The sequence below is a fragment of the Myotis yumanensis genome, unplaced genomic scaffold (assembly GCF_028538775.1).
Source record: "Myotis yumanensis isolate MYYU_CA2020_CCGP unplaced genomic scaffold, mMyoYum1.0.hap1 SCAF_7, whole genome shotgun sequence".
Lineage (NCBI taxonomy): Eukaryota > Metazoa > Chordata > Mammalia > Chiroptera > Vespertilionidae > Myotis > Myotis yumanensis.
The window spans coordinates 17,166,816-17,194,242 of record NW_027223758.1 but is presented as its reverse complement, the minus strand read 5'-3'; the positions used below and the strand labels follow the sequence as shown (position 1 = coordinate 17,194,242).

Below are 27,427 nucleotides of genomic sequence, written 5' to 3'. Positions count from 1 at the left end.
CACTTATATATGTATGTATTCTTATACATTATTTAACAAAAAAGATTGTACACATTATTTTATAACACTTTTCATTTGGCAATGTATTATAAATACCTTTCCTTGTCACTAAATATGGGTTTACATAATCTCTTTTCACAGTATGTCATTGATTGATGAATTATAGTTTATATAACCCATCCCCTATAGTATATTTTGTTAGGTTTTGATCATTTATTATAGTCAGCATTTTGAAACAAAATACCCTGGTTTTGTGCACTTGTCTGATATTTCCAGACTCAGGTGTTAAGATGTACTTGAGAATCTTACAGTCTGGTTGTAGAGACAAAACACAATGCAAAGAAAGCAAGCTCATAAAGGGAGGAGGGGTGTCTAAATTAGTTGACAGCCAAGAGTCAACGGCCAGAAAAACCATTTCACACTTAGGTTGCTATGTAAGGCTTCATGAAGGAGAGTTGTAAGTGGTAGAAACTTAAATCAGCTTAAGTGTAAAAAGTGTATGACCAGCTCATGAAATTGCAAGTTCACTTTGATTTCAGACTGAGCTGGGTCCAGAGTTCACTTGATGTTACTGAGCACGTGTGTGTGTGTGTTTTCCATCTCTTGGTGTGAGCTGCATTCTGAGCCAAGGTCTTTCTCCATGGCAGCTGCCTCCAGCAGCTCCAGACTCAGGTGGTTTTTATATGTCATAAGGAGAGAAACCCTCTCTCCCAGCTTCTCTGTTAATCCCTTGCAGAACTTTTGCTCACCCACCACGGTATAAAGGGAAGTGGGTGTCCTGGTGGCTACGTTGGGTCATGTGTCTGCCCTGTGGTGAGGAAGGTGGGAAGGGTGTGACTGAAGGCCCTTCCCATGGAGCAGTTCTCAAAAGGCAAAGATGCTGGATGGTGAAAAAATGAGAGGACACTGGAACTTGAAGGATGAGCAACCACATCCATTAGATGCTTTGGGCTGCAATTAACAGGGAAACTCCAAATCAAACTGGTCTGTTTACCAATATGTTATGTTATGAAGTCTGGAGGCAGAGTGGGCTCTAGCACCACATGATCCTGGCTCAGTGATGTCATTAAGTTGACTGAGGGTCAACTTCATCTCAAATCAGATTTCCCTCAATATGGCTGCCAATGGCCATCAGGACTCCTAGCCTCTTTGTCCATGGCCAGCACTTGAGGGTGAAAAATAGCTCCCTCTGTCAAGAACTATAAGGCTTTTCCTGCCATCTGATTGGACCAGCCTAGGTCATGTGCTCACCTCTGAATCAATAGCACACTGACTCTGGAGCTACTGGGGACTACTACACACTGATTGGCCAATTACTATCTACTCCTGGAGGAAAAGGTGGGGTTACCTTCCACATGGAATATGGTAGATATTTGAATGAAACTGCAGTACCATTAGAAGGATTGGAGGACACACACTGGGTGGTCAACCAACAATGGGATCTGAATAAGACTTCATTAGTTAGAAGGGAAATATGGAGTTGGGTAAGAGAGGCAATTTATGGCCTGGTCATAGCTGACCAATGATGTGGAAACAAGATTACAGAGGCTGTCCTACAGGGAACAGGAGAGTGCACTAGCTCATTTGGAAGTATTCATTTATTTATTCTTTTGTTGCTCATATATTTATGGAGCACCTACCATGCACCAGGCCCTATGCTGTGGTGAGTGCTGGGGATAAATGAGATAGATATAGTTCATACTTCACATGAACTTCTAGTGGGGAAGACAACAGACAAATGAATTTCACAGATAATATGTCAAGAAAAACAAAGCAGGGTAGGAGGATAGAGAGAAAGGGAGGGAAAAGAATCCAAGGCCTCTTGCATAGGTTGACATTGATCCAGAGACTTGAAGGACATGATGAAGTGAGCCAAGGTGATCTGGGAGAGTGTATTCCCAGCAGAGGGAACAGAAAGTGCAAAGGCTATGAGACAGGCATCCATGGCATGTTTGGGGAACAATGAGATGGACAAGGGGACAGTGGTAGGGAATAATGTCAGAGAGGAAAGGTGAGATCACATGGGACCTCACAGGCATTGCAAAGACTTTGTTCTTACCCTGAGTAGGATGTTGAATTCATGATGACAGGGGGTGGCCAGACCCTCAGCCCATGGCTTTGCCCTGACTGATTTAATCCTTTCTCCTCTCCTCTCTTCTAGGCCATGTACATGTTCTACGCACTGGCCATTGTGTGTGATGACTTCTTCGTCCCCTCCTTGGAAAAGATTTGTGAGGTACGTGCCTTGATTCTCAGCATTTCTGAGCTGGGCACTGGTACTGCTCCAGCCTGCTCCACGGAGGTCCTGGGAAGCACTCAATGCAACCGGGATGGGTGGGAACACCGGATATCAGCATGCTTCAGAGTGATGGGCAACATTAGCATAAAAACGCCATCAATCTGCTTAGAATTCCAGGACACCCATCTATAGTCAGGCTTTAACACACACATGGCCAGCTTTCCCTGTCCATTTGGCTATAACTCATGGCACTTACTGAGTTCTGCTTCCAGTTTTCTTTTCCTCTTTTAAAATCTCCTCCATTCTCCTTGTCACTCACTCCCTCCTCTCCACCATTCCCTTCTGCTTCAGTAACCCTCCTTTGGTGATTTGTGGGGTCCTTGTCAAGTGAGAAATCTCCAGCCACACACATCCATCACCCTTCTTCTGTGTCTATGTATAGAAATGCTCCAAGCAGAGGCCTGAAATGGGGGAAGATGAAAGAATTGGCCACAGAGACAAGGGCATGGACTCTGCTCAAAATCTGCCCAGTGACACCAGGCTGAATACCAAGTTAAATCCCTTTTATCTGAATTTTCAGCATATCTAGAACCCTTTTATTCTCTTGCCTCCTTCACCTTTTTCTCTGTTTTGAAATGTAGTTCCTTTATCTGGAAGCTTTCCATTTTATTTTATTCTTAATTCAGATGCCTTTCCAGAAGGGATCTCTACCAGATGCCTCTCCTATCTGGAGCTCAAGTTTCTTTATGTCATTCTCAAACTTCATTGTCCCTCCCCTTTCCTTCTTCCTTCCTCCCAAGTATCAGATTCAGTAGGTCTGGGTGGCCAACAGGGACCAGAAATTCTATTTCTAATAAGTATCCAAGTGCTGCTGAAGGTACTGGTCTGAAACCACACTTCGGGAACCACTAATTTAAGCAGTACCTTCTATATCCTGGAAGTCTGTTAATTTTGTGTACTTACAAAAATAAAAGAATCAAGGCCTGGGAGTGGGTTCCTTATACCATGGAAGGAGAATGAGGTAGAAATGAGGTGGACTATGGACAGGTGTGGTAACCTTGTTCAAAGTGAGGTAACCTTAGAACAGGGTCGCCTCATGGGAAAGATGAAGAAGCTCTGAAGCCCTTGTAAGTGGGGTCATTTGCGATCTCTAAAATACCACCATTTGGTGGTTTGTTTTTCATGCAAAGTAAACTACTCTTTCTTTTCCACACAACTTAAAAAAAATAGTAAGACCTTTGTAGGGAGCAGCTATAGGGTCAAGCCTCAGACTGACCTGTGGCAGAGCCACATACAAGTCCCAGCTTGGAGGGCAGAGCCCTTCTAGCACAATTAGGCTTGGCCCTATAGCCGCTCCCTACATCTGGTGAGATGTTGCCAAGGCTGAAGTGAATTAGGAATGAGAGAGGAGGTGACATAAAGAGGTATGGAGGAAGAAGCCAATGGAGTGGGCGAAGGAGAGAGAAAGGAACTGGAGATGATCCAAGGTGTGGACTCCAGAATAATCCCCCATTGGGGAAGCCAAGCTGGAGAAGACCCGGCAATGCAAGGCTCCCAGCTTGTGGCAAGTCTTGGCAAACCACCCCAGGAGTGTGAGCCCTGCTTTAGGCGACCTTCCCACAGACTGCCTGCTCCCGGTGAGACAGGATGGCAGGGTGCCCTCACAACCACACCTTTCAACTTGAGGTATCAGCACTCCATCTGAGGTCTCCTCGGGACCCCATGTGAAGTTTAGCTGTTCAGTAGAGAGTGAGGAACCCCAGGATTCTAGATGAAAATGCTCCATTAGGGCTCCTGCAGCAGACTTGCTGGTTGGTGGAGCCAGTAGCCTATGCCAAGGCCATGCTGCCCCTCCATGGCTGAGCAAGGGAGTGCAGCTGCTGATGTCACTGGGAAGAGTATCATTCAAGATGATCTGGGACACCAGAAGGAACTGGCAATTTACTGATGGCCAGCAGCTCACTTTTTGAGTCATGATTGAAAACAGAAAAGCTAAACATGCTAACCAGCCTCTAAGGTGTATTTGTCTTGTCTTCTTGCAGAGCACCTTTAGTTTAACCAGCAGGGTGACCTAAACTCTAGGTCTAGAGAGTTTATTGAGTAGAATATTTTGGCAGAGCTGATGCCTCGTTACTTTCTACTCACCCCTCACTCGCCCTACCCCAGGGCTTCAAGGTTGCATCGAGGATGGGAAGTGGGTTTCAGGAGGATGACCCTCCCCGCCCCAAAGCCTCCATAGCCTCTTAGAATCAAGGCTCATAAGCTGGTTACCATGAGCCTGAGTTAGCCTGGAATCAGCAAGGTATTAAAAAAAAATCAGGATATTTTGCATTTTAAAAAAATGTGGACTTTTGGCATCTCAAAAAATAAGAATACTTGGATGAAAGGAAACTAGACTTCAGGTGGTAGGCACACAGTATATATAGAGTATATAGATGTCATTTATAAATATAGATGCCCGAAACTTATATGATGTTATTATTAACCAATGTCACCCCAATCAATTTAATTTAAAAATAGAAACATTTTGGGACTCAGAGGGAACTGAGTGGTCTGATGTTAGAAAGGAGGTGAATACCCAGCATAGCTCACACTGACCCCTCCACTCCTCCCTGTTATCTGCACGGCCCTTGGGGCATTGGGACTGGGGACCCCAAGATCTTGTCAAGAGCCTTTAACTCAAGTGGACCCTCCTCCTGATCCTGTCCCCCAAGGAGGACAATGAGAGGAGCTGTGGCCCAGCCAGGGCAGTCAGGCAGCAGTGGCCGAGCTCTGGGAGGAGGAGGCAGAAGGACCAAGCTTGAGACCTGGGAGTCACAGCATTCCCAGGGGTAATTGGACTCACCTGTGCTTTGTCCTTGCTTTTCTGTAGCGCCTGCACCTCAGTGAAGATGTGGCTGGTGCCACATTCATGGCGGCAGGCAGTTCAGCCCCAGAGCTGTTCACATCTGTCATAGGTAGGTGATGACCTGGGGACGTCTAAGCCCTGCTCTCTCTAAAGGACCTGGGCTCGGTGGTTGTTGTTCATTATTATCTTACTAGAGGTCCAGTGCACGAATTCATGCACCAGTGGGGTCCCTCTGCCTGGCCTGGGGGATCGGGCCGAAACCAGCTCTCTGACATCCCCCCAGGAGTCCCAGATTGTGAGAGGGTGCAGGCCAGGCTGGAAGACCCCACCGGTGCACAATCAGGGCCAAGGAGGGATGTGGGAGGTTGCCCAGCCGGGAGGGACTGAAGGAGGGCTCCAGGGCATGTCCGGCCTGTCTTGCTCAGTCTCGATCAGCGAGACCCCAGCAGCAAGCTAACCTACTGGTCTGAGCGTCTGCCTCCTGTTGGTCAGTGCACGTCATAGTGACTGGTCAACCAGTTGACTGCCCCCTGGTGGTCAGTGCACGTCATAGCGAGCGGTTGAGCAGCCTTAGCATATCATTAGCATATTATGCTTTGATTGGTTGAATAGACGACTGGACAACCAGACACTTAGCATATTAGGCTTTTATTATATAGGATTAAAGAAATGCTTTTACTTTTGCATGGACGTGCCCCAGCCCCAATGCCAATGCTCTTGTGGTACAGTGTCCCCAGTGCAGATTAGAGAGTTCCCTCCAATCCTCGGCTGCTTCCTGCATACCCTCTGTGATCAGCCTAACACTTAAGAAAGTTCCTCCGCAAACACCTTGGAATATGAACCCCCACAACAGCCAGGCTGATTCTGGCTCTGTGTTTCAGGCGTCTTCATCACCAAGGGCGACGTGGGAGTTGGGACCATCGTGGGCTCGGCGGTGTTCAATATCCTGTGCATCATCGGAGTCTGCGGACTCTTCGCTGGGCAGGTAGGAGTGATGGCAGAAGGTGGTGTCTGGGAGGGAGGGCGTGGAGATAAGGTAGTAGCCGGTCTGGCAGAAGCAGAACCAGCATGAGGACCAGTGGTCTTGGACAGTGAGGATGTGGGATCTCACACCCCAGGAGGCTGGCTCAGCTAGACCTGGAAATTGCCAGGCACCATCCTTTGGTCTCCGTGTTGATGGAATGAATATACACTGAGTGGCCAGATTATTATGACCACCCCATCAGTACTTCATTGACACTTCCAAAAATACTGAATATTGAAAACTTCCTAAGCAAATACTCTCAAAGTTTTATTCTTATTATTATTTGCATAACCAATTCACTTCATTGTACTGATGGGGTGGTCATAATAATCTGGCCAGTCATAATAATCTGGCCACTCAGTGTAGAGTTCCCAGGTTCATGTAAGTAATTAACCAGTCTGAAGATATGAGCCACGAATTCTGAAGGTGCCATGCTCATTTTGATAGTATTGGTCTGAATTGGAAAACCTAAAACAATTTTAGGTATGGTGTTTCCTCAAAGTAAATAGAGTAAAAAGAGAGAGAAGGAGACAGGAAATGACAGGTGTGTGTTTTTCTGCTAAAAACAACTTGCATCCATCACAGTTTAGGACCCATGTATAGTCAGGAAGCATTTTATTTACATGTTCACTTTAGCTGACTTTTGGGGTCACCAGGGGTTTTGCATGCCTGCATTTTATCTATGAAGACTATGCCACTGCCAGGGGGTGTCATGGTGTCTTTGTCCTTTATGAACTCTGGTGTGCATTTTGGAAAGTCTTGGGAAGACACCCCAAAGTCACCAAAGTGTGAGGCTTTCCGGCAACCATGGCGTTGCAGGGGCAAACGGGCTTGCAGCCATCCTGCCAGCACTCATGTCCTAGTTTTCTGGTAGAGACACCCAGGACTCTGAGTATTATCTAGAAAAGTGACTTCTAGAAGCCCATCAAGAGTGTCCACTTGCAGTATTGAGGTACCTGGTGGTCTGATCCAAGGTCCTGAGAGAAGTGGCTGGGTGGTTTGAAGGGCTAAAAAAAGTTCCTGGGAATTTTCTCCCACGCGTTTCTGTGGCCCCCTTGGTCATTCAGTCAGCTGGCCAGGGGCACTCAATGCTGCCTGTCTCTTGAATGCAGACTTGAGCATGTCTGAAGCAGGATGCACTCCAGCACACCACCGCTGTTCCCCACTGCTTGCCTTTACCTCCATCATCTTCATACCAATTCATTTGTCTGGGTAGCCTGGTGAGTTTGTTACTTCTGGTGACAGGCAGGACACCTTGATCTCATCAGGAATCAGCTCCAGCGCCCACAGGTGAACAGTTACTTTTGAGAGGGGACAGCTGTGTCCAGATGTGGTTATTGAGTTCTGCCCAGCTTACTAAACTGAACATTTTCTTTCTTTATCCTTTTGGTCAGTTCTCTCTTTGTCTTAGATTTCGTGGACCCACAATATAGTGTTTTGTCGATCTCCTATAAATGTAGTCAGTACCCAAAAACAGTCTCTGTCTTTGTCTTCACTTCCATTTGTACTTCACAGGCTCTCATCTGAGTTGGAGATGAACAGTCACATCCTGCAGAAGTCTGTTGCTATTAGCACTCTCTTAATTAGCATTGCCACCATTAGCGGTATGATTATTAGCCTGGCGGTTCTTAGTGTTGTCATTAGTTCATTAGTCATTTGTACCTGAAACTTGATGGGAAGGCAAGCCCAAACAGGAAGAAATAAAGCAAGCAAATGAAACAAGTGACAGGGACATAGCTAGTAAATGCCATGCAACTAATTACATATGAGGTGGCTTGAATGCATTTGTGTTTCATAATTTATTAGCAATGCAGGAAATCACTTGTCTTGTTAGAACAACTACTTAAAAGACCAATTGCTTCCTGAATGTTAGCAAGTTCTGGAATCAGTCACTTTACCTTCCGGAAGCTCTTTGCCAAGCTCATCTCGTAGCCCTGCAACCATTGTGGAGAGAAGGAGCAACCTCGATGATATTAGAATGAGCCCAAATGATGATTCTGGGTGCCCGCCATTCCTCCTGTCTTTCTGTGTCCTGTGCCTAAGTGGAGAGTTCCAAAGCCACACAGTTCTCTTCTTCAGGACTTTGTAAAATCCTCAAAGTCTTTGCGGGAGGAGCAAAATGATGTTTTGGGAATCCGATTGCCCTGGGTTTGAATCCCGATTCTTGCTGGCTGTGGAGCCTTGGAGAAGTTGTTTCACCTCTTTAAGCCTCAAGTTTTCTCATCTATAGAGTAGATACAAGTGCACTTACCTCCTAGCATCGCCTTAGGGATGAAACATAACATGTTCAGCAAACAACACCAGCCCTACACAGTAGATGCTCAACAAAAGTTAGACACCATTATCAGCTCTCAGAAGAACAGCAATCCGTGGGTCTCTTGCCTCAAAATTCCATGCTGGAGCCCTAGCCTGTTCGGCTCAGTGGATAGAGTATCGGGCTGCAGACTGAAGAGTTGTGGGTTTGATTCTGGTCAAGGGCACATACCTGGGTTGTAGGCTTCATCCCTCATAGGGGATGTGCAGGAGGCAGCCTATCAATGATTATCTCTCATTAATGTTTCTATCTCTCTCTCCCTCTTCCTTCCTCTCTGAAATCAATAAAGATATATATATATATTTTAAGACAAATCCCACACTGGGTCACTACAATAATTTAATCAACCAGTGGGAGGAACTTAACAACTAACTTGTGGAACAGCAGCCAGGTGTCTGGTGGCAAGGGCAGGGAAGGTCAGAGAGAGGGTCTCTATGTGAAATTCCAAATGAGGAGAGGCTGATTAGAAGAACCATCTCAGGGGACTGACTGGTCTTGCCTCTGTGCTGACTGATCAGTGGGAGGAAAAGAAAAATCAGTACGAAATGAACGTGCCTGGCATCCTGAGCCGCCCTCCCAGCTGGTGGAGCCTATGAAGCAGCGTGTTCCAGCAAAGGACGGTTATTGGCAATTGAACTGATTAATAAATTCAATCACGGGGCTCACTTAGCATTGTTATTTATGTTGCTCCGCACTTTCATTTGGCTGTGAGAATTACCAGCGCGTGCCCATGGGGCTCTCTCTAATGTATTCCTGCGTGAAGGGCTGCTCGTGACCAAGTCTGTTACCCATCTGAAATTAAAGTAATTAAGCCGTAAGGTTTGAGTTCCTGTCTCAATTAGGGTTTTGATGAATTTGATGTAATTAAATGTCTGCTGTATTTGCAGTTTGCAAACATACCCAGTGCTTCGGTGTTCGCCTAAGGTGCTTTGGGGAGTTTTACGGGACAAGAAGGAAATTGCTTCTTAGAAAGTGGCTTATAGAATGGTTCTTGGCATCCCCGCAAGACATTTATAGGGCTGTGGTCTTACAAGCTTTTTTTTTATTTAAAAACAAAAAATAACAACAAAGAGAGAAGGCCAATTTATTTCCATCTTGTGAAACAATGCACTTATGAATTTAAATCCACCATCCAGAGCATGTTGAGCTTTAAAGACATAACCACAAATAGAGAGTAAACAGTTTAACTGCATTCCAGGTTAGGACTTTCATATTCCAGTTATTACAGGCCGGCAGATGGCTCCAGTTTGTAATAAAGAGCTTCAGCATCAGCTCTCCTGGCATCCTCCAAATCTACCTGATGTTCATTGGCGAGGTCCTTCTAATCGTGTCTGGGTTTGCCTTGCTGTTCATGCTGGCCTCTTTAAACAAGCCAGAGCAGTACCCAGAGGTCGTACGTCTGAATTGAAACCTGCTTTCACTGTCACTAATCATCAGAGAAATGCAAATTAAAACCATTATGAGGTATCACCTCACACCTGTCAGAATGGCTATCATCAATAAATCAATACACAACAAGTGCTGGTGAGGAGAAAAGGGAAGACTCATGCACTGTTGGTGAGAATGCAGACTGGTGCAGCCACTGTGGAACACAGTATGGAGTTTCCTCAAAAAGTTAAAAATGGGGGGACTGCCTTTTGACCCAGTGACCCCACTTCTGGGAATATATTCGATGAACCCTGAAATAATACTTTAAATGAATATATGCACCCCTATGTTCATTGCAGCATTATTTACAATAGCCAAGATCTGGAAACAGCCCAAGTGCCCATCAGTCGATGAGTGGGTAAAAAGCTTTGATACATTTATCGAATGGAATACTACTCAGTCATTAAAAAGGATATCTTACCTTTTTTGACAGCATGGATGGATCTTGAGATTATTATGCTAAGTGAAATAATGCAGTCGCAGAAAGACAAATACCATATGATCTCACTTACATGTGGAATGTAATGAACAAGATAAACTGATAAACAAAATAGAAATAGGTATGGATACATGGAACAGACTGACAGTTGTCAGAGGGGAGGAGGGGATGGGGGTAAGAATGAAAGAAGGTGAAGGCATTAAACAAAATTATCTATAATAATAAAAGCGTAATATGCTAATTAGACCAGACAGCCAAACAACCTTCCAAACGTCCTCCCAGACGACCTTCCAGATGAAGCTGGGGCTGTGAGGGCTGAGCCCCTTGCACAAATTTCGTGCACCAGGCCTCTAGTATATATTATAAAACACATAGACACAGACAACAGTGTAGTGATAGCCAAAGGGAAAGGGACATGGTGGGGTAGGTGGAGGTGGATAAAGGAGGAGGGAAATAAACTTTGCTTGGGGCAATGGGTGTACAATGCATTGTGCAGGTAATGTTTTATTGAGCTGTACACTTGAAACCTGTATGTTTTTGCGAATCAGTATCACCCCAGTAAATTCTATTGAAAATAAGATAGAAACCTGCCTTCAATTGGGTTCCCCTCTCCTCCTAGAAGGAGAATCTAAGCAATATTCCAAGTTCATGTATATTTAAAATGTGATCCCAGGACATTCCAGCCTAGAAGTGGGGAAGTGAGACAGGGAGGAGAAAGCAGCCAAGGAAAGTATATTAGCGAGCAAGCTATCCCTGTGGGCAGCTGAGATATACTTCTGGGGAACCAGGTGGCGCTGTAGAACACAGGCCTCTAAGTTATCTCATTCAAGGGGAAGGGAGCTGGGGTATTTAAACACCAACCTCCACCAATCATTGGGTAAGAAGTGCTCCTGAGAAACATTAACTCCCTGGCATTCCAGCTTGCTGGGCCCAGGCAGAGTGAACTTTGGGACCCAGAGAAAACCCCAAGCAAAGGACAGAGGAGCTGGCAGCTGAAAGGACCTGCAAGAGTCAAGGTGAGGAGATATGAATGGGGCCCATGAAGCACTTGCTACAAACTCAAGACTAAGCCTTTAAAAATAAGCCACTTGGTGGGTCTCTCTCCAACTCCCTTGGATGAAACACAAGCATTATCACCAGGCTGACTATTAATTCAGAACCAGGATATTTTGCCTTTAGGGAATTTCCTCTAACAGCTACCATTCTAGGCATTTTCTGCTTCCAGTTAGGACACAGAAGACCTTAGCTTTCATGGGAGCACCAAAAAATCTGGACAACATAAATATCATTCTTATATATGGGACTATCAAAGAACAATGGAGATGAGAAAAGTTTGATGAACTGATTTCCAAGGATAGGAGCCCTTTGTAAGTGAGCTGTGAGGTCTGACAGGTCTTGATGCGGAGAGAGCAGAAGGCTGTTCAAGACCTGGAACTTTACTGGATGGGTGCAAAGCCAAGTGAGCTACTGGCAGTGGTGGAGGTGGCAGGATTTCTTGGAGCTTGAAATACTGTCAAGTACAGTAATAATTTGATCAACAATGCAGTCCTCTCCATAGTCTCCAAATTTGCTGAAAGTAAAGGAAGTGAAGGGAAGGCCGATAAGCATTTTCATTTTAGGAAGAATTCATTCCATCTGCCCCATTTCCCACATTCTCCCAATTTTAGAATTGAAGAATCAAAGGGGTTTTATGGAATCCTCAATTAAATCCTGGTAAAAACTGAGAGACTAGTCCTTCCTTAGGAAGCCGGGGGTTGAGGATTGGCTTGGCCAGAGGTGAGTTGCAACCCATCCCTTTCACCTGAACCCTTGCTGAAATTTGAATAATCAGCTCCTCACTGTAGCCAGCTGGTGAGAGAAGAACTTGAAATTTCTGGAGGGAAAAAACCAAGGTTTTTCTTGAGTTCTCACTCTTCTTTTATACATAATTTCAGGGTGCAATAAGCTCTGGAACCTGTGAAGAGACAGGAACAGGACTTACAACCAAGTAAAAACACCAATAGAAGCAAACCACAGGTGATCCAGGTACAAGAATCAGCAAAAAATAATTTAAAACATTTATCTTAAATGGGGAAAGAAGGGAAACTAAGTGAAGGGATGGTTAATTTCAGCAGAGAAATAGAAAAAAAATAAGAAAAACCAAATAGAAATGGCATATTAAAAAATAACAACAGCTACCATTTATTAGCCTCCAATCTACAGGCACCACACTAGATGATTTATAAATATTTTTAGAAATATACCCACTGAGTTTTCAGATAGTATCATCATTTACAGACAGAAAATGGGTACCTAAGGACAGGGAGAGTGCCATGAGGTGGTTAGGTCTGAAGTTGAGCCCACATCTGGCTATAAAAGCCATTCTCTTCCCACATAGAGAACCATGATTTAAAAATCTCTAGACGTTATTATTGCATTATTACATTTATTCCTAGCTTGTGTGTGTTCTTTAGAGGTGTTGAGTGTTCCTGCTGGGGCAATGCAAAGAATGGACACATAAGCACAATGGTGGTGACTCACAATGAATAATGGAAGTACTCAGCCCAAACAATGCTCGGCTAGAAGCTTCTCTTATAGTCAGAGGGCATAGCCCACCATTGGACTTGCATTCTACCAAACAGGTGGAGGATTCAAGCTAATAAACACAGTGAGAGACCCACAGACCACTCAGTTTATCCTGTACACCTTGGTTCCTGGCTTACTGTTCCCCTGACAAAAACCCAACACATCAAAGAAACTGTGAAAGGTGGGGGTTTTCTTTTCAATTTAAGTATAATTGACATATAATATTATATTAGTTTTAGGTATACAATGTAGTTATTCAATGTTTCATATACCTTACAATGTAATCACCACAATAAGTCTAGTCACCATCTCTCACCACACAAAGTTGTTAGGATATTGACTCTTCTCCCTGTGCTACTCACTACATCCTCATGAATTACTTATTTTATAGCTGAAAGTTTGTACCTCTTATTCCCCTTCACTTTTTTCACCCATCCATGCACCACTGCCCTTCACTCTGGAATTCATCAGTTTGTTCTCTGTATCTGTGAGTCTATTTTTGTACAATAGATGAATGAATAAAGAGGGTGTAGTATATATGATCAATGGAATATTACTCAGCTATACACACACAAAAAAATGAAACTGCTACTTGTGACAGCATGGATGGGCCTAGAGGGTATTGTGCTAAGTGAAATAAGTCAGACAGAGAAAGACAAATACTGTCTGATTTCATGTATGTGTGCCAAAAGTTTTTCAAAGTGGTTGAACCATTTATATCCCCACCTACAATATATATCAGTGATGGTGAACCTTTTGAGCTTGGTGTGTCAGCATTTTGAAAAACCCTAACTTAACTCTGGTGCCATGTTTAGAAATATAGAAATTTTTTGATATTTGCAACCATAGTAAAACAAAGACTTATATTTTTGATATTTATTTTATATATTTAAATGCCATTTAACAAAGAAAAATCAACCAAAAAAATGAGTTTGTGTGTCACCTCTGACACGCGTGTCATAGGTTCGCCATCACTGATATATATGATTCCAGCTGCTCTGCATCATCACCAGCTCTTGGTATTATCAGTTTGTTTTGCTTTCATTTTAGACATTCTGGTCAGCATGAGTAGCATCTCACTGTGGTTTTCATTTTCATTTCCCTAATGAGTCATGATGCTGTGCATCTTTTCAAGTGCTTACTTGCCACCCATCTAGCTTCCTCAGTGGATATTCCATTCAGATCTTTGCCCAGTTTTTAATTGGCGATTTTGTTCTCTGATTCCATTTCAGGCCATCTCTATACCATTACACTTGACTTCCCTCCTGAGACAGTCTTTCCAATTCATTCTATTTCCAAATTGATAAAGACTAGGGCTGTTAGGAATTATATTAAGTGATCATGGCAATTTTTTATTAGTTTTGTTTGATTTTCAAGAGAGGTTCTCAGCATTCTTCAATTGTGTGGGAGGAAATGAAGAGGTCACTGTTGGTGTGACAGTCCTGAGATCTGAGGTGCATCCTTCCAGAAATGGGAGCAGGAAAGCTGAAGTCCCTGGCAGCCGGGGATGAACATTTCTTCCATGTAATTAGGTCACATTGCTCCTTGAAAGTGAGCAAAGGGGATGGATTTCAGGTCACCGTCTGCGTCCTTGGAAAGGCTGTTCTTAGCGCTGGCCATGACTTTCAGTGTTCAGGGAGCCCAGAACTTCACAACTGTTGCAGCTGAGCATCACCCCATGAAGGCTTTCCACGTTTGTAGCACAAATATCATTTCCTTTCATGATCATGCGCAGGTGGACAAAGCAATCTCCATGCTGCCCACCTCCCCCCCACCCCCCCACCCCCGCCCAAGTAGATAAGCCTGGGATGAAAGGGTGATGTAATGAAGGACAGAAGCCCATCTGGCAGATGCTTGTTTTTCTTTTTTCTCCTTAACAAACCCATCTCTAGTCTTTACCCTGTGCCAAGCACTGTTCTCAGAGCTTTACAGACATTAACCCCTGTGATTCTCACAGTAACCCAACTAATATGAAGACTCTGGTTCCAGGCACTGTCTTGGACATTCGGGTCACTCTGAGCAGAGGGAACATGCCATTGTCCCTGGGACACCATAAAAGATTAGTCTGCTGGCCTCTCAAGCTAGAGTTAGAAAACAGCAATGCCAAAGGCATTGGGAAGAGGTGTGTGCAGTGACCACTCCCATTCCTACCAACTATGAAATGCATGAGGAGGCTACAGAAGTGTAGGGAACCTCTTTTATGCTGGGAGACAATCGTGTGGGCTCTCTGAGAGCCCAGTGCATCTCTGCCTGTTTCCACTTATCCACAGCACCAACAGAATCACCCCATGCAGTAAGCGCTCAGTGGATCTTTGATAAGAGGCTGACTAACTGATATAATGCCCTTCACATGGGTAGAGGGAGGACCCATTGCCTAGCTCCAATGTGCCAGGAATTATTTGATGGTTACCTGAGGAGTTAGATGAATCCACAACTTGCCACCAGGTACCCAAAAGCTAAGGTGAATGGAAGCAGCAGAAACTCTTTGGACATAACCTGAGACACAGTCATAAAACAGAATTATCAACGTTATGTGATTTTCATTCACTGCCTATTATGTGCAGGCACAGGGCACACAGAGGTGGACAAGAGAAGAAAAGTTCCTGCCCTTCTAGAGTTCATAGACCAATGGGGGAACACAGGCAGAGAGCATGGAAAACAATAAATGATTAAATAATAATGCAAAAAAAGTCTTTGAAGGATATGCGCCGGGCAGTGGGGAAGAGGGAGGAGCGGCCTTGGCCAGCGTGTTCAGGGATGGTGTCTCCAAAGAACCTCAAGTCATGACAGCAACATCATATGTGACCTGGGCAAGAAAGTTCCAGGTGAACAAGTAGTGGTGTTCAGACAGGAAAAGACATGGCATGTTTGAGGGCCAGAAAAAAAGGTGGCGCCTCTTGAAGGGAGAGTTTGTCTGAGAGAGCTCTGGCAGGGGCAAATCATGGTGGGGATTTGGGTGCACTGGGAAGCCATTGGATAGTTTTAAGCTATAAACTAAGTAACATCTGATTTATACTGTGAAAAATTCATTCCAACTATTCTATGGAGAAAGGTACCCTAGGGCCATGGTCGGCAAACTGCGGCTCGCGAGCCACATGCGGCTCTTTGGCCCCTTGAGTGTGGCTCTTCCACGAAATACCACGTGCGGGCGTGCACGTACAGTGCGATTGAAACTTCGTGGCCCATGCACAGAAGTCGGTATTTTGTGGAAGAGCCACACTCAAGGGGCCAAAGAGCCGCATGTGGCTCGCGAGCCGCGGTTTGCCGAGCCGCAGTTTGCTGACCACTGCCCTAACGACGTCGTAGAAAGACCAGTTAGGAAGTCTATGGTGAGGCATGAGTTGAGCTCTGGGCAGTATAACAAAAGTTGTTGTTGGATTTGGAGTATTTTTGGAGGTGACTCCAAGAGGGTTTGTTGATATTGGAATTAGAATGAAAGAAATCATGCAAGACTGGGATTTCTGTCCTGAGTAATATAAATGGGTCCTGGCTCTACAAACAAGTACAAATTGGTCATGAGAAACTAGGAGAGATTGTTTTCAGAGACTAGCCAGCCTAAGATCTAACATGTTCTGAAGTCTACCATGGTGTGCCAGATCCAGAAATTTACTAGGGTCACTGAAATACATTGTGAAATTTTATTTTTTAATTGGAAGCTTAATCACCATCTGTTATTCATTGACTACGTTGCTGGACAGTTTTTGTCACTAATAGCCCTCCCTAACCTCACTGATCAGCTCAACTCTCTTATGGAGCCACTACTCCTACTGGTATCCCTTGTGGTGAGAGCCCTGATTAGCTACTTCTGGTACCCCAGATGCAGTGGTACCCGAATCCTGGGCAGTGCTGCTCATCACGTGTCAGCGGTAGTCTTTGTGACTTTGAAGATGGCATTTAGGAGTAGTCATGATTTTGCATGTGGTAAAGCCAGAATAGAACTATTGAAATCCACAGCATTTACAATGACTTGATCCATCATATGCCCTATCATCTGTCCCTTTCCCCCAGCTTTCCTTAGATCCATGCAAAGCTGGGTATTTTATTAGACCATGCTAGGCTACAGTACCAAGATACTGTCTTTATTTCAGCTTCTCTGAGTTGCTGACAAGCCACATCTCTACTTACTATTTCATCAGGCAAGAGGGGCCGAGTGTGCAATTTTAAAATGGAAAGGAAGAAGGGGCTACCAAGGAAATTATTTTGTTCTTTTTTTAAATATAACAGAACACTTTTCTGACCCACTCTTTTTTATTCTGGCCAATCTCCCTTTATTTTTGTGAAATAAGGCATCTATGCCCTCCTGTTCCAGCTGCTCTTTCCTGCAGGGGAAACATCACTCTCCATTTAAATGGAAACCTTAAGACTGGACCACAGCCTGAATCCCCAAGTGAGAAGGAAACAAACGTCATTAATCTTTCCAGATAGTGTGCAGACCGTTCAGGGCAACGGGGGAGCTCATGGACCAAATATCTGCTTTTACAGGCAAAGTGAGATGGAATAGAGGTTGGCCTGAGGCCCCTCTCCCTTGACTCAACCAAGGGACTACTTATTTTCACAGGGCAGCGAGGGAACTCATCCTTCCCTGGAGACGGGAAAGAAAATAGCCTCAGATTGCTTTATTTGTTTCTGATTTTTTTTCCCCCAAGATCAAACCATGGCTGCAACTGGGGCATGGAAAATTAGAATTAGGACACTTGATGCGGTTGCCAGCAGCTGGGAGACCGGAGGGCGAGGTGCAGCTGTTAGACAACATTAGACCCCGGCCTTCCTCACTCTAAGATCTTGGTCATTATACAGTAAACTTTATTTGTTCCACTCTCTTGCTCTGTCCTTGACACTGCAACATGCAACTTCTAAAAACATGGGTTCTAGGCTTCCCCATAGCATCTTTGCTTTTTTTCCCCCTTTTTTTCCCTAGCAATATATAATATTCTCCTGCTCCCAGTTACTATCTACTTTTATTTGAAAATAAACACAGTTTTAGTATTAATAGCTAATCTTTATTGGGGCGGGGGGGGGCGGAGGGGAGGTGCTCTCAACTGAGTTACTACAAAACTCTATATATTAGTTCCTTGAATCCTTATGTTAACCTGATGATGTAACTACTGTTTTTTCATTTTATAGATGAGAAAGTAGAGCCCAGAGTGGGAGAGGGAGAGACCTGCTCCAGACGCATCTGGAATAGCAGAGTTGGGCTTTGGAGCAAGGCCGTCTTGGTCTGGAATTTGTTCCCTTAATCTCTGTGGGGCCAAACGCAGCAGAGCAGAATGACGCAGAGGGCCCTCCCATGTGGGAGGTTGTAGAACACATCTCCTGGCTGAAGGAGGAGGCCATCCTAGGTTGTCAAACAGCTTTTCTCTCTGGTCCAGAAGTCTGCATGTATGGGGTATCCTGGGACCTTTTGTTTTAGAGCTTTTCATAGAGTGCTGAGTCTGGCGACTCAGGAGGTTGTCTCTGAGGGGAAAACGAGACAATGTCTCCTTTTAGAAATTGGGTCTCTATTCTGAGCTACATTTATATGTGCCCCAAGTGTCGCAGGTATTGAACTGGTATGGGACTGAGTGGATTTTAAGGCCCTTTCTAATACCAGTGCACTATGGTGCTCTGACCTTCTACAGCATAAAGCAGCAGAGGGCTCACCTTTCCATGTCGATGGGCCTGTCCCTTAGCCTCAGATGAACTTGTCCCACTCATTCTGCCCTTCGCCTCTATTCTGTCTCTTAGAGGAGTCCCCTCTGTTTCAGGGACAAGGAGGAAAGATTGAGAGGACGGCCAGGTGGGTTCTTATCTGACCCAGGGAAACAAAGTCCAGGAGTGTCCCAGGGAAATGTTGGGTTTCTTTTCGGAAATGCATTTGTTTCTGAGCCCTTGGATGGCTTGGTTTTGCTCGTACTACCTATAAGGCCCAGGGCTGAGTTGAAGGCTCAGGGGAGCCTTTCTGAGAGCAAGCCTCAGTGCTCTTCCCACAAAGCTGTGAACCAAGTTGGGATTGAAAACCTGTTGCTTTTTCCCCAGTGATTGGTTCATCTCTCAGCCTCTCCTTGCCCCTAGTTCCAGCCTCCAGGCCCTGCCAGCTCCACCTGGACAAACCCTACTTGTGACTTAGAAGCAAAAGAATCCTTATGAATAATCATGTCTCTGGCCCTGATTCAGCCAGGGTTGGGGCTAATGTGACTGAGTCCCAGTCCTGGGCTTAAATTTTGTGAGGTTTTGGACTGAGCATTCTGGGCCATATCACCCCCAGCACCTTCCCTCTGAATATCCCCAATGGTTGAGCGAGGCCACTCAGTGGGGAACGATGGTGCTCACTGACTCTTTACATCTCCAACTTTGTGGCCCCTGATTTCTCTCCTTTCCCAAGGAACAGAGAGCAGTGTGGATGGAGGGTCCACAGTGGATATAGCTGAGGTTGTCTGTGTACTTGGGTGCTCAGTTATCAACAGGCCCCATCAGGGATGAAATCAAGGGGCTCCTTAAATAGTCCAGAATGGCTTTATACTGTGACCAGATCCTTTGGGGGTTCCAACACCTGTTCACCCAGCAGGCTGGCCATTGTCAAACTACTGAGCCATCTTTTCAAAACAGAAGTCCTTTTCTTTCTCCATTAGAAGAGAGAAGAGGTTTCCTGGGATTTACAGGGTTTGGGTACATTATTTTCTTTAGTTCTTTTTTTAATTTGTTAAATTGTTTGTTCACTTTGGAACTAAGTGTGCTGTCACCAGCCTTAGAACCATGTATGCCCATAATAAAAAAAAATACTGCAACTTCCTGGGGTGCCAGCTGTACCCGTTTTTGGTGCCCCATTTATAGTGCACGAGAGAACAGACAAGCCTTCATCTTTGTGGTTTCTGAGTCTGCACTGAGCCCCATCATTTCAGATCTGTGTGAGGATTTCCAAGGAGGCCTGGGACTTCAGTGGCCACTATGCCTTGAAGGGCAGCAGAGGTCTTTACAATACCCAGACAGCACCAAGGTGGTCCAATCACTTGCTCAACCAGTGAGCTCCAGTTCTAGTGCTTGGGGAGATGATGCAAGACAGGACAGGCCTGAGCTCTCGTGTTGCTTAGATTCTAGTCCAGGGAAGACATTGTAAACAAAGTACACAGTAAATCAACAAGGTAGTTTCAGATAGCAGTGATCACTTATGTCCTCTAAATGGTCTGTTTCCAGTTAGGACTTCTACCTAGGCTTTCTCCACAAAACTGGTTTTCTCTTTTTCTTTTCTTTATTCTCTTTTCCATCAGGCTGCTCTTTTCATTCAGTGGTCTTTTTCTCTTTCTTCTTTCATTTTTCCTTTCTTTCTTTTTAATAAATTGTAGCCTTAATGCTAGGATTTAATAGCAACATGTGAGTTTCTGAAGCTGAGATCAACCAATTCTTATGATTTTGAGTAATCTATATTGACTGCCATTAAGAGATGAAGGTCCAACCCCACAAGCCTGCCATGTGAATTATCTCAAGATTTGCTTATCCAGTGCCATACATATGCTTCCATATGTTTGGAAATATATTTTTTACAGCCTAGGCTTTCTGACATCTACCTGCAGAGTTTCTGGTTAGTGATCTGATTTTTCAACATTTTCCCCAGCAAGTCACAACCACTGAATTGTTAAAGATTCAGTTTTTCCCACGAATCATGCATTGAACTTGCCAAACCAGAAGAAAACTAGTACAACTTAATGGCTTTGAAAAGAAAAAGGAAATTCTAGCCATCAGGCTGCTCTTTTCCAGCTCCTTCACTCAGTGGTGGCTAGAGGTTTGGAGGGGTCTCGGAGGGAAAGGCAGCCCCTCACCTGTTCTCCTTGCTCCAAACAGCAGTGCCCTCTTTCCGAAGCCAGTTCTGACACCAGCTCACATTCCTAGACTGGGATAGTCATTCTACAGCTTGGATTCGTCCTTGGGTTAGGCCTCATGATGCCCTCAGCTAGACTTGCTGTTTGGCCAGAGTGAGTGTTTTAGCGAAGGAAAGTGGACCAAACTAGCCAGCCTTCCATTCTTTCTCTCCCTGAGGGAAAGTGGGCCTAAAGCAGCATGGCGGAGCCCCATGCTCAACACCGTTCCCGCTGAAAGTTATCCTGGGGTGCAGATGAGGGTGACTGCGCTGGCCAGTGTGTATGGACTTGTCCCATTCTAGTTACTGCTTGCTGAGTGCTTAGGGCTTCCAACACGAGGGAGGTTGACATATCACTTAACTGAGCTTTTTACAGCAAAAATGATTCTGGTTGACATGGTTCACACAGGGCCGGTAGAAGTAATAGCAGTTGGTATTGATTTTATTTTTTATTCCATATATCAGAGTGTTTAAACATTATCTGGTGCTGAAATGAAGAAACATATTTATTGTAAGGGGACTTTAAGCTCCAATAAAGCTCTAAGACCTCTCACTAAATTTGGACCTGAACTATTTATTACTTCACAAATGGTATTCATCTGACTTTGATGAGTGAAAATTTAGAATCCAAGGAAGTATGCTAACTAACCTCCTCTCTGTCCATAAATATAAATAGAAAGCATTTGTGCATCCCTCTTGTGTAGGAGGGAGATCAAAGGGGCATGGGGAATGTAGGAGTGAGGATGGAGAGGGAAGAAAGCCAGGGGAAGTCATGAGCAACAGAATGACCAGGGCATCTGAGTGGACTGATGTGCAGAAGGGGGTGTTGCCTGTCCAAAGCTGGTAACTGTCAGACATGAACTGAACCCTACTGCTGCCCTTTGATTCCTGCCTCCTTTGGCATTTCCAGAGTGTATCTGAACCATGTGTGACCAAGCTGTGCTTTATACCTGGTTCACCTATCAGTCCAGGCTCCTTCATGACTAATGAAGAGACATGTAGGCATGAAGGGGAGATGGACAAGTTGAGTGAGTGCAGGTAGTTATCTTTAAGGAAGCCACCAGAAAGATGAGACAGCACGAAGATGTTCTTTGAGGACCTATAAGAGGGGACTTGCCTCCTACTCCTGCCCCTACTCCCCAGTTGGAACCGATTCTTCAAGCTCCCCCAAAATCTCTTCCTGGACACAAATCTAGTGAACATTTCTCACTGAGCAGGCTTTTCACCTGCTCTACTACATAAAATGCTTTCTTCCTTCTGAAACCCCTCTTCTCATACACCCCAAATGAAGACATTTCTTCCCCACAGAGCTCCTCTTAGTCCAGTGGTTCTCAACCTTCTGGCCCTTTAAATACAGTTCCTCATGTTATGACCCAACCATAAAATTATTTTCGTTGCTACTTCATAACTGTAATGTTGCTACTGTTATGAATTGTAATGTAAATATCTGATATGCAGGATGGTCTTAGGTGACCCCTGTGATAGGGTCGTTCGACTGCCAAAGGGGTCATGACCCACAGGTTGAGAACCGCTGCCTTAGTCCCATCTCCCACCTTATATGGGACAAGTTCACCTGATCTCATGACTTAAGTCTTCATTCCTGGCCTGAGTTGCTCAGAGGAGGGGACTCCCATCCTCAGGACTTAGTTTTTAAATGGACTCTCAGACCTTTCCAACCTGGGTCTTCTGGGATGGCCTCCCATTCAAGATCTAATCTTGAACTAAACTCTGTGTGCATTGACACACTGTCTTTATTTGTCTGTGTTCTCCAGAGAACAGAACCAATAGCATACAGCATAAATATATGTGTATCTGGATAGATAGATGGATGGATGGATAGATAGATAGATAGATAGATAGATAGATAGATAGATAGATAGATAAAATAGATATTGATTGATTTACTATAAAGAATTGGCTCACATGATTATGGAAGCTGGCAAGTCCGGAGATCTTCAAGGTGAGTCAGCAAGCTGGAGGCCCCAGGAAAGCTGATGGTACAGTTTCAGTCCAAGTCCAAAGGCCTGAGAACCATGAAGGACCTTGGTATAAGTTCCAGTCCGAGTTAGAGTCTGAAGGCAAGCAGAAAAAAGGAATTCTTTCTTCCTCAGCCTTTTATTCTATACAGTCCTTCAATCAATTGGATGAGGCCCACCACATTGGGGAAGCAATCTTATCCAGAAACACCCTCACAGAAACGTCCAGAGTAACATTTAACCAAATATAAGAGCATGTCATGGCCCAGTCAAGTCAACACATAAAGTTAACTATGAAATCATCCCACCTGAATTCTTCAGGCATATTGAGTGCACCCCGTGTTGTCTGTCACTTCCACTTTAAGTTTCAGTCTCATGGAAGCTACTCCATATCCAACTTGTTGTCAGATATGATCCATTCTTCCATCCCAGCATTTCTTGTATCTGCCCATTCTTTTCCAAGCCCATTGACACCATTCAATGCTGACCTTCCTTCACTCTTGGTCAACTGGACTACCAAAGTCCCCTTACCCATCTTCCTCTTCATTCTCTCTTCCTCAAATTCATTTTCACATTTATTAAACTTTCTGCACCTTCTTTCTGACATCATCTCTCACCTGCAAAGCACATCTTCCATGTTCATATCCCAGGAGCCACTTCCCATTTCTAGCTGTATTTCACCTGTGCACACTCACAGCAGAACTAAGCAGCTCACTATGTCTGTCCCTCATTGGCTTTCCTCTGTACAAGTGCTTACATACGTGTTGTTCCTTCCAGCTGGAATGTCCTTCTACATCTCTGTTCACTCCACACCATCTCCCAGTTTTGAAAGTGTAAGTCATCTTTGTTCTGTAAGGCTGTATTTAATGTCACCTCCTGCAAGAAACTTTCCCGGATTTCACCAGGTCAACATAATCTTTTCTTCAAACTTCTTTGGCAGTCTTTCAGTTCTACTTTGTTATTCATGTTTGCAGATGATCATCTCTAGTAGACTCCTAGACTTGTCTGTCCAAACTGATTCTTCTGGTATTTGCTTCCTTCGGTGAGAATGATATGGAGGGTGGAGGTGTAGAGAAAATACATAAACATGTGAATATTAGTGGTATAAGAGTTAAATACATGTGAAAGCAACAAGCAGTGTGAAATTTACAGGTTGGTAAATTATTCCTGCCAAATGAGTTGTACGGTTTTCATGATCCCAATGCATTTTTCTACAGTGTGAACTAAAGTTGGTCCTTTGGTATCTGTACCATTCCCTGGCGTCGTCTCGTGTCAACACAGTTCTTTGAAGAAACATAACTTCAATGTTAGTAACTTTGCAGATTAGCAACACTTGCTTCATTTTTCAGGTGTGCTTTTGTCGTCTCTGTAGAATCACCATAGCACAATAGGCTTTTAAAAATAATAACATCATGTTTTTTAAGTAGACAAAAAGAGAGTATAATGTATAATGGAGCCAGGGGTCCTCACTGATCTGTGTACAATATTCGTTATCTGAGTCCCTGCTGTTAGCAGGTTGCATAGGGGAGCCAAGTTGTCAACACACACAACATTCACTAATAAACTGAGCACTTGAAAAAACTGGGCCCCCTTCATACATCTTTCCCTGCTTGACAATAGCATCTTTTCCCATCTATGACAACAGTCTTTTTGTCCAGTTTGTGACTATTTGTTGGTTGTTGTAACATCCCATAAAAATGCAAAGTTCATAAAGGTGATGTGTTGAATTGCTCACACCCCACACACAAAGGAATTAATAAATGTGGAACTCGCAGTTGATAAAGAAAATAAGACAAAGGTGATGACACAGGTCCTACATCCTTCCAAAAAGAATGATTTGAATACTAAAGGATTAGAACAGACTTGGAAAACTTGATGAAACCCTTGATTATTTCTCCAAAAAGACTCTTTTTATGACTATGGGAAAATAAAACAGGAAGACGGGGGGAGCGTTATCTCATTAACTTCTACCATTTTATGGGGAAATTGCACCAAGGAACAATCAACACTTTATTCTTCCCTCATTCATCATAGCAAGCAGGGTGTTGCTCTTAGAACATACATTTTTAAGGAAACATTACAGTATATCCATATATTTCAAGATACAATCTCAGTGTAACCTTTTTTACTTATGCAACTTTTCTTCATTTCAAGGAGTTTTCATGAAGGTAATGTTTTCCTCTACCAGCTAATCCAATGTTTATTATGTTGGGAGAAGTTTCTTTCTCTGAAAAATGACTTTTGAGATAAAAAAGCATTTGGTTTGGGACTCTATTCCCGTGAGCTGGTGAAAACAGTAACTGGAACTGTGCAGTGTTTGCCATTAAATTGAATAAGCATTTTTTCATCTGGGTCATAACCGCGAATCCACAATTTATACCGTGGAGTCAATGTGCTAGTGTTGAATTGCATGCCAGGGAACTCAGGGAGAAAACTGCTCATTTGTGTTTCTTATGAACTAGCAGCAGTCCATTGTCCTAATCCCAATTCAATAAAGCTTTTTTTTCCCTGAAGCTAGTGCTTTTTTCTTATTCTTTCTTTCCTTTTTCTTCTGTCTTCCTCCTCCTTTTTCCTCCTCCTCCTCTTTCCCATTGTCCTCCTCCTCATCCTTCTCCCATTCTTTCTTCTTCTCTTTTTTTGGTTTTTGTTCTACTTTTTACCAAATATTTCATTTACACAGGGCTGCATTGAGATCTTCTGGCTACTTTTTCTGTTCTTCACAATGTAGATTATTAGTGCTGAAATGTACCTTAGAGATGACCTAGCCCACCCCCTTCATTTTACAGATGATGATAAGACTTTGTCTAGAGGCAGAAAGTAGAACTAGATGGGGCCTCCACTCCTCACAACTCTAAGCACCATAGGCAGCTAGCTACCTGCCCTGCCTCCTGGTAGGAATGGCCATGAAGAGGAAATGATACAGACACTAGGGACACCAGACCTAGGAGCCTTTCCTCCCATATCCAGGTTTTTGTTCCTCAAAATTAGACCTCAGACAAAAATTTGAGAGCAAGTAATTTACTCGGTACTGGATCCCAAGAAATCCTGGCAGGAGAGTGGGAAAGAAAGACAAAAGAGACAGAGAAGGCACCCAAAAGTGCACCATCAAGCAGATGACTACTCTGGACACCTGGGACTCAGTCCCAGGGATGGATTGACATGGGATTATACCTTACTGCTGCTGAGCCTTTGGTCAAGGCCATACCTGCTCCAAAGGCTTTTCTGACTTTTAGTAATTAAGATAATTTATTCCACTTCAACCACCCTTCCACAAGCCAGACCTTCTTCCAAAATTAAAATAAAACTGTAGAATCTTAAGGTTGAAAGGGGGATACTAGGAATTTTTCAGTCCAAATTTGCTTCCAATATAGTATCTTTTGAATCGGCTCTTGATCCCACTTGTGCCCCTTTGCTTCCCTGTAACTGTTCTCATTAAAGTCACAGGGACCTCCACATAGCTAAATCTAAGACTGAGTATCGGCACTCTTTCTACTTTATATGATAGCAGCACTTGGCACAGTTGTTCACTCCTAGAAACACTTTCTTTCTTGGCTTCTGGGATCCACGTGGTCCTGGCTCTTCCCCCACTTCCCCACTGCTCCTCCTCAGCCTCTCTCATTGGTTTATCGCCATCTCCCCATTGGACTAAACACTGGAGCACTCCGTCTCCTGACCATTTAGCTTTTCTCTCCACGCTCACCTCCATGCTGTGACGTTAAATACCATCCACATGCTGATGATCCCACCCCTTTCCCCCAATCACCTATAGGATATCTCAAATATGCTGAAACCTGAACTCCTGACTATTCCCAAAAATCTGCTTCTCCCACAGTCTTCTATGTAAATGGTGTCTCCATCTTTCCAGTAGCTGAAACAAACCCTGGAGTCATTCTGGTTGACTCCATACCCCATATCCTATGTCTGAATTATCAGGAAATCCTGTTAGATCTACCTTAAAAAACATCCAGAATCCAACCACTTTCCACCAACTCCACCACTGCCAGCTGGCCAAGCATATTCGTTCCTCCTAGGGATGTGGCAGTGGCCCCTGGATGGTCTGCCTGTTTCTTTCCTCATCCCCTTCAGCTCTATGCCTCACAGAGCAGCCAGTGGAACAGGTGAAGGTCAAAGGTGGAGCCTATCACCACCCTGCTTAATCCCTCCCTTAGGGCCCCATCACACTCAGAGTGAAAGTCTAACATTGGCTTCAAGGGCCCTCTGACCTTATCTCCTACAACTCACCCCTCACTCTATCCCCTCCAGACTCACAGACTCCTTGCTGTTTCACAACCACAACAACCTGCCTTTGCACTGCTCTTCCTTCTTTCAGGAACACCCCGACCCAGACATCCATGCGCCCACTTGCTCATGCCCTCAGTCTGATGACCCTGATGGAGGTTACCAGACTGAAAAGTTCACACACATCCCCACTCAGAACACTCATTAACTTTTTTATGCCTTATTTTCCTTCATAGTACATATTATCATAGAACATGGCATGTAACTTAATATATACTAGTATTTTCTTATTATACACCTTCCTACAATGGGATGTAAAGGTCATGAAGGCAGGTTCATCAGTGTTGGTTCCTGCTGTATCTCCAGTACCTAGACAGTCCTGGGTGTCCATTGGGCAACCAAGTGAGAGAATTAAAAACATGATCAAGTCTCCACCCATTGGCAATGGTTTGTTATTCACTAATACAGAGTTTACCATTTTGCAAGGTGCTCAAATCTCCCTCCCGGGAATGTGTGACAATTGG

General features: G+C 44.2%; 1 protein-coding gene across 2 annotated transcripts in view; it reads left to right on the top strand.

Moving 5' to 3' along the window:
* The window catches only part of SLC24A3 (solute carrier family 24 member 3), a 461,550-nt gene that overhangs the window by 334,253 nt on the left and 99,870 nt on the right, over positions 1-27,427 (top strand). For both annotated transcript variants that reach the window (XM_070419848.1, XM_070419850.1), the window contains exons 4-6: positions 2,162-2,236; positions 5,112-5,196; positions 5,969-6,072. In XM_070419848.1, the coding sequence (XP_070275949.1) occupies positions 2,162-2,236; positions 5,112-5,196; positions 5,969-6,072 (264 nt within the window). The remainder of the gene's footprint in view (positions 1-2,161; positions 2,237-5,111; positions 5,197-5,968; positions 6,073-27,427) is intronic.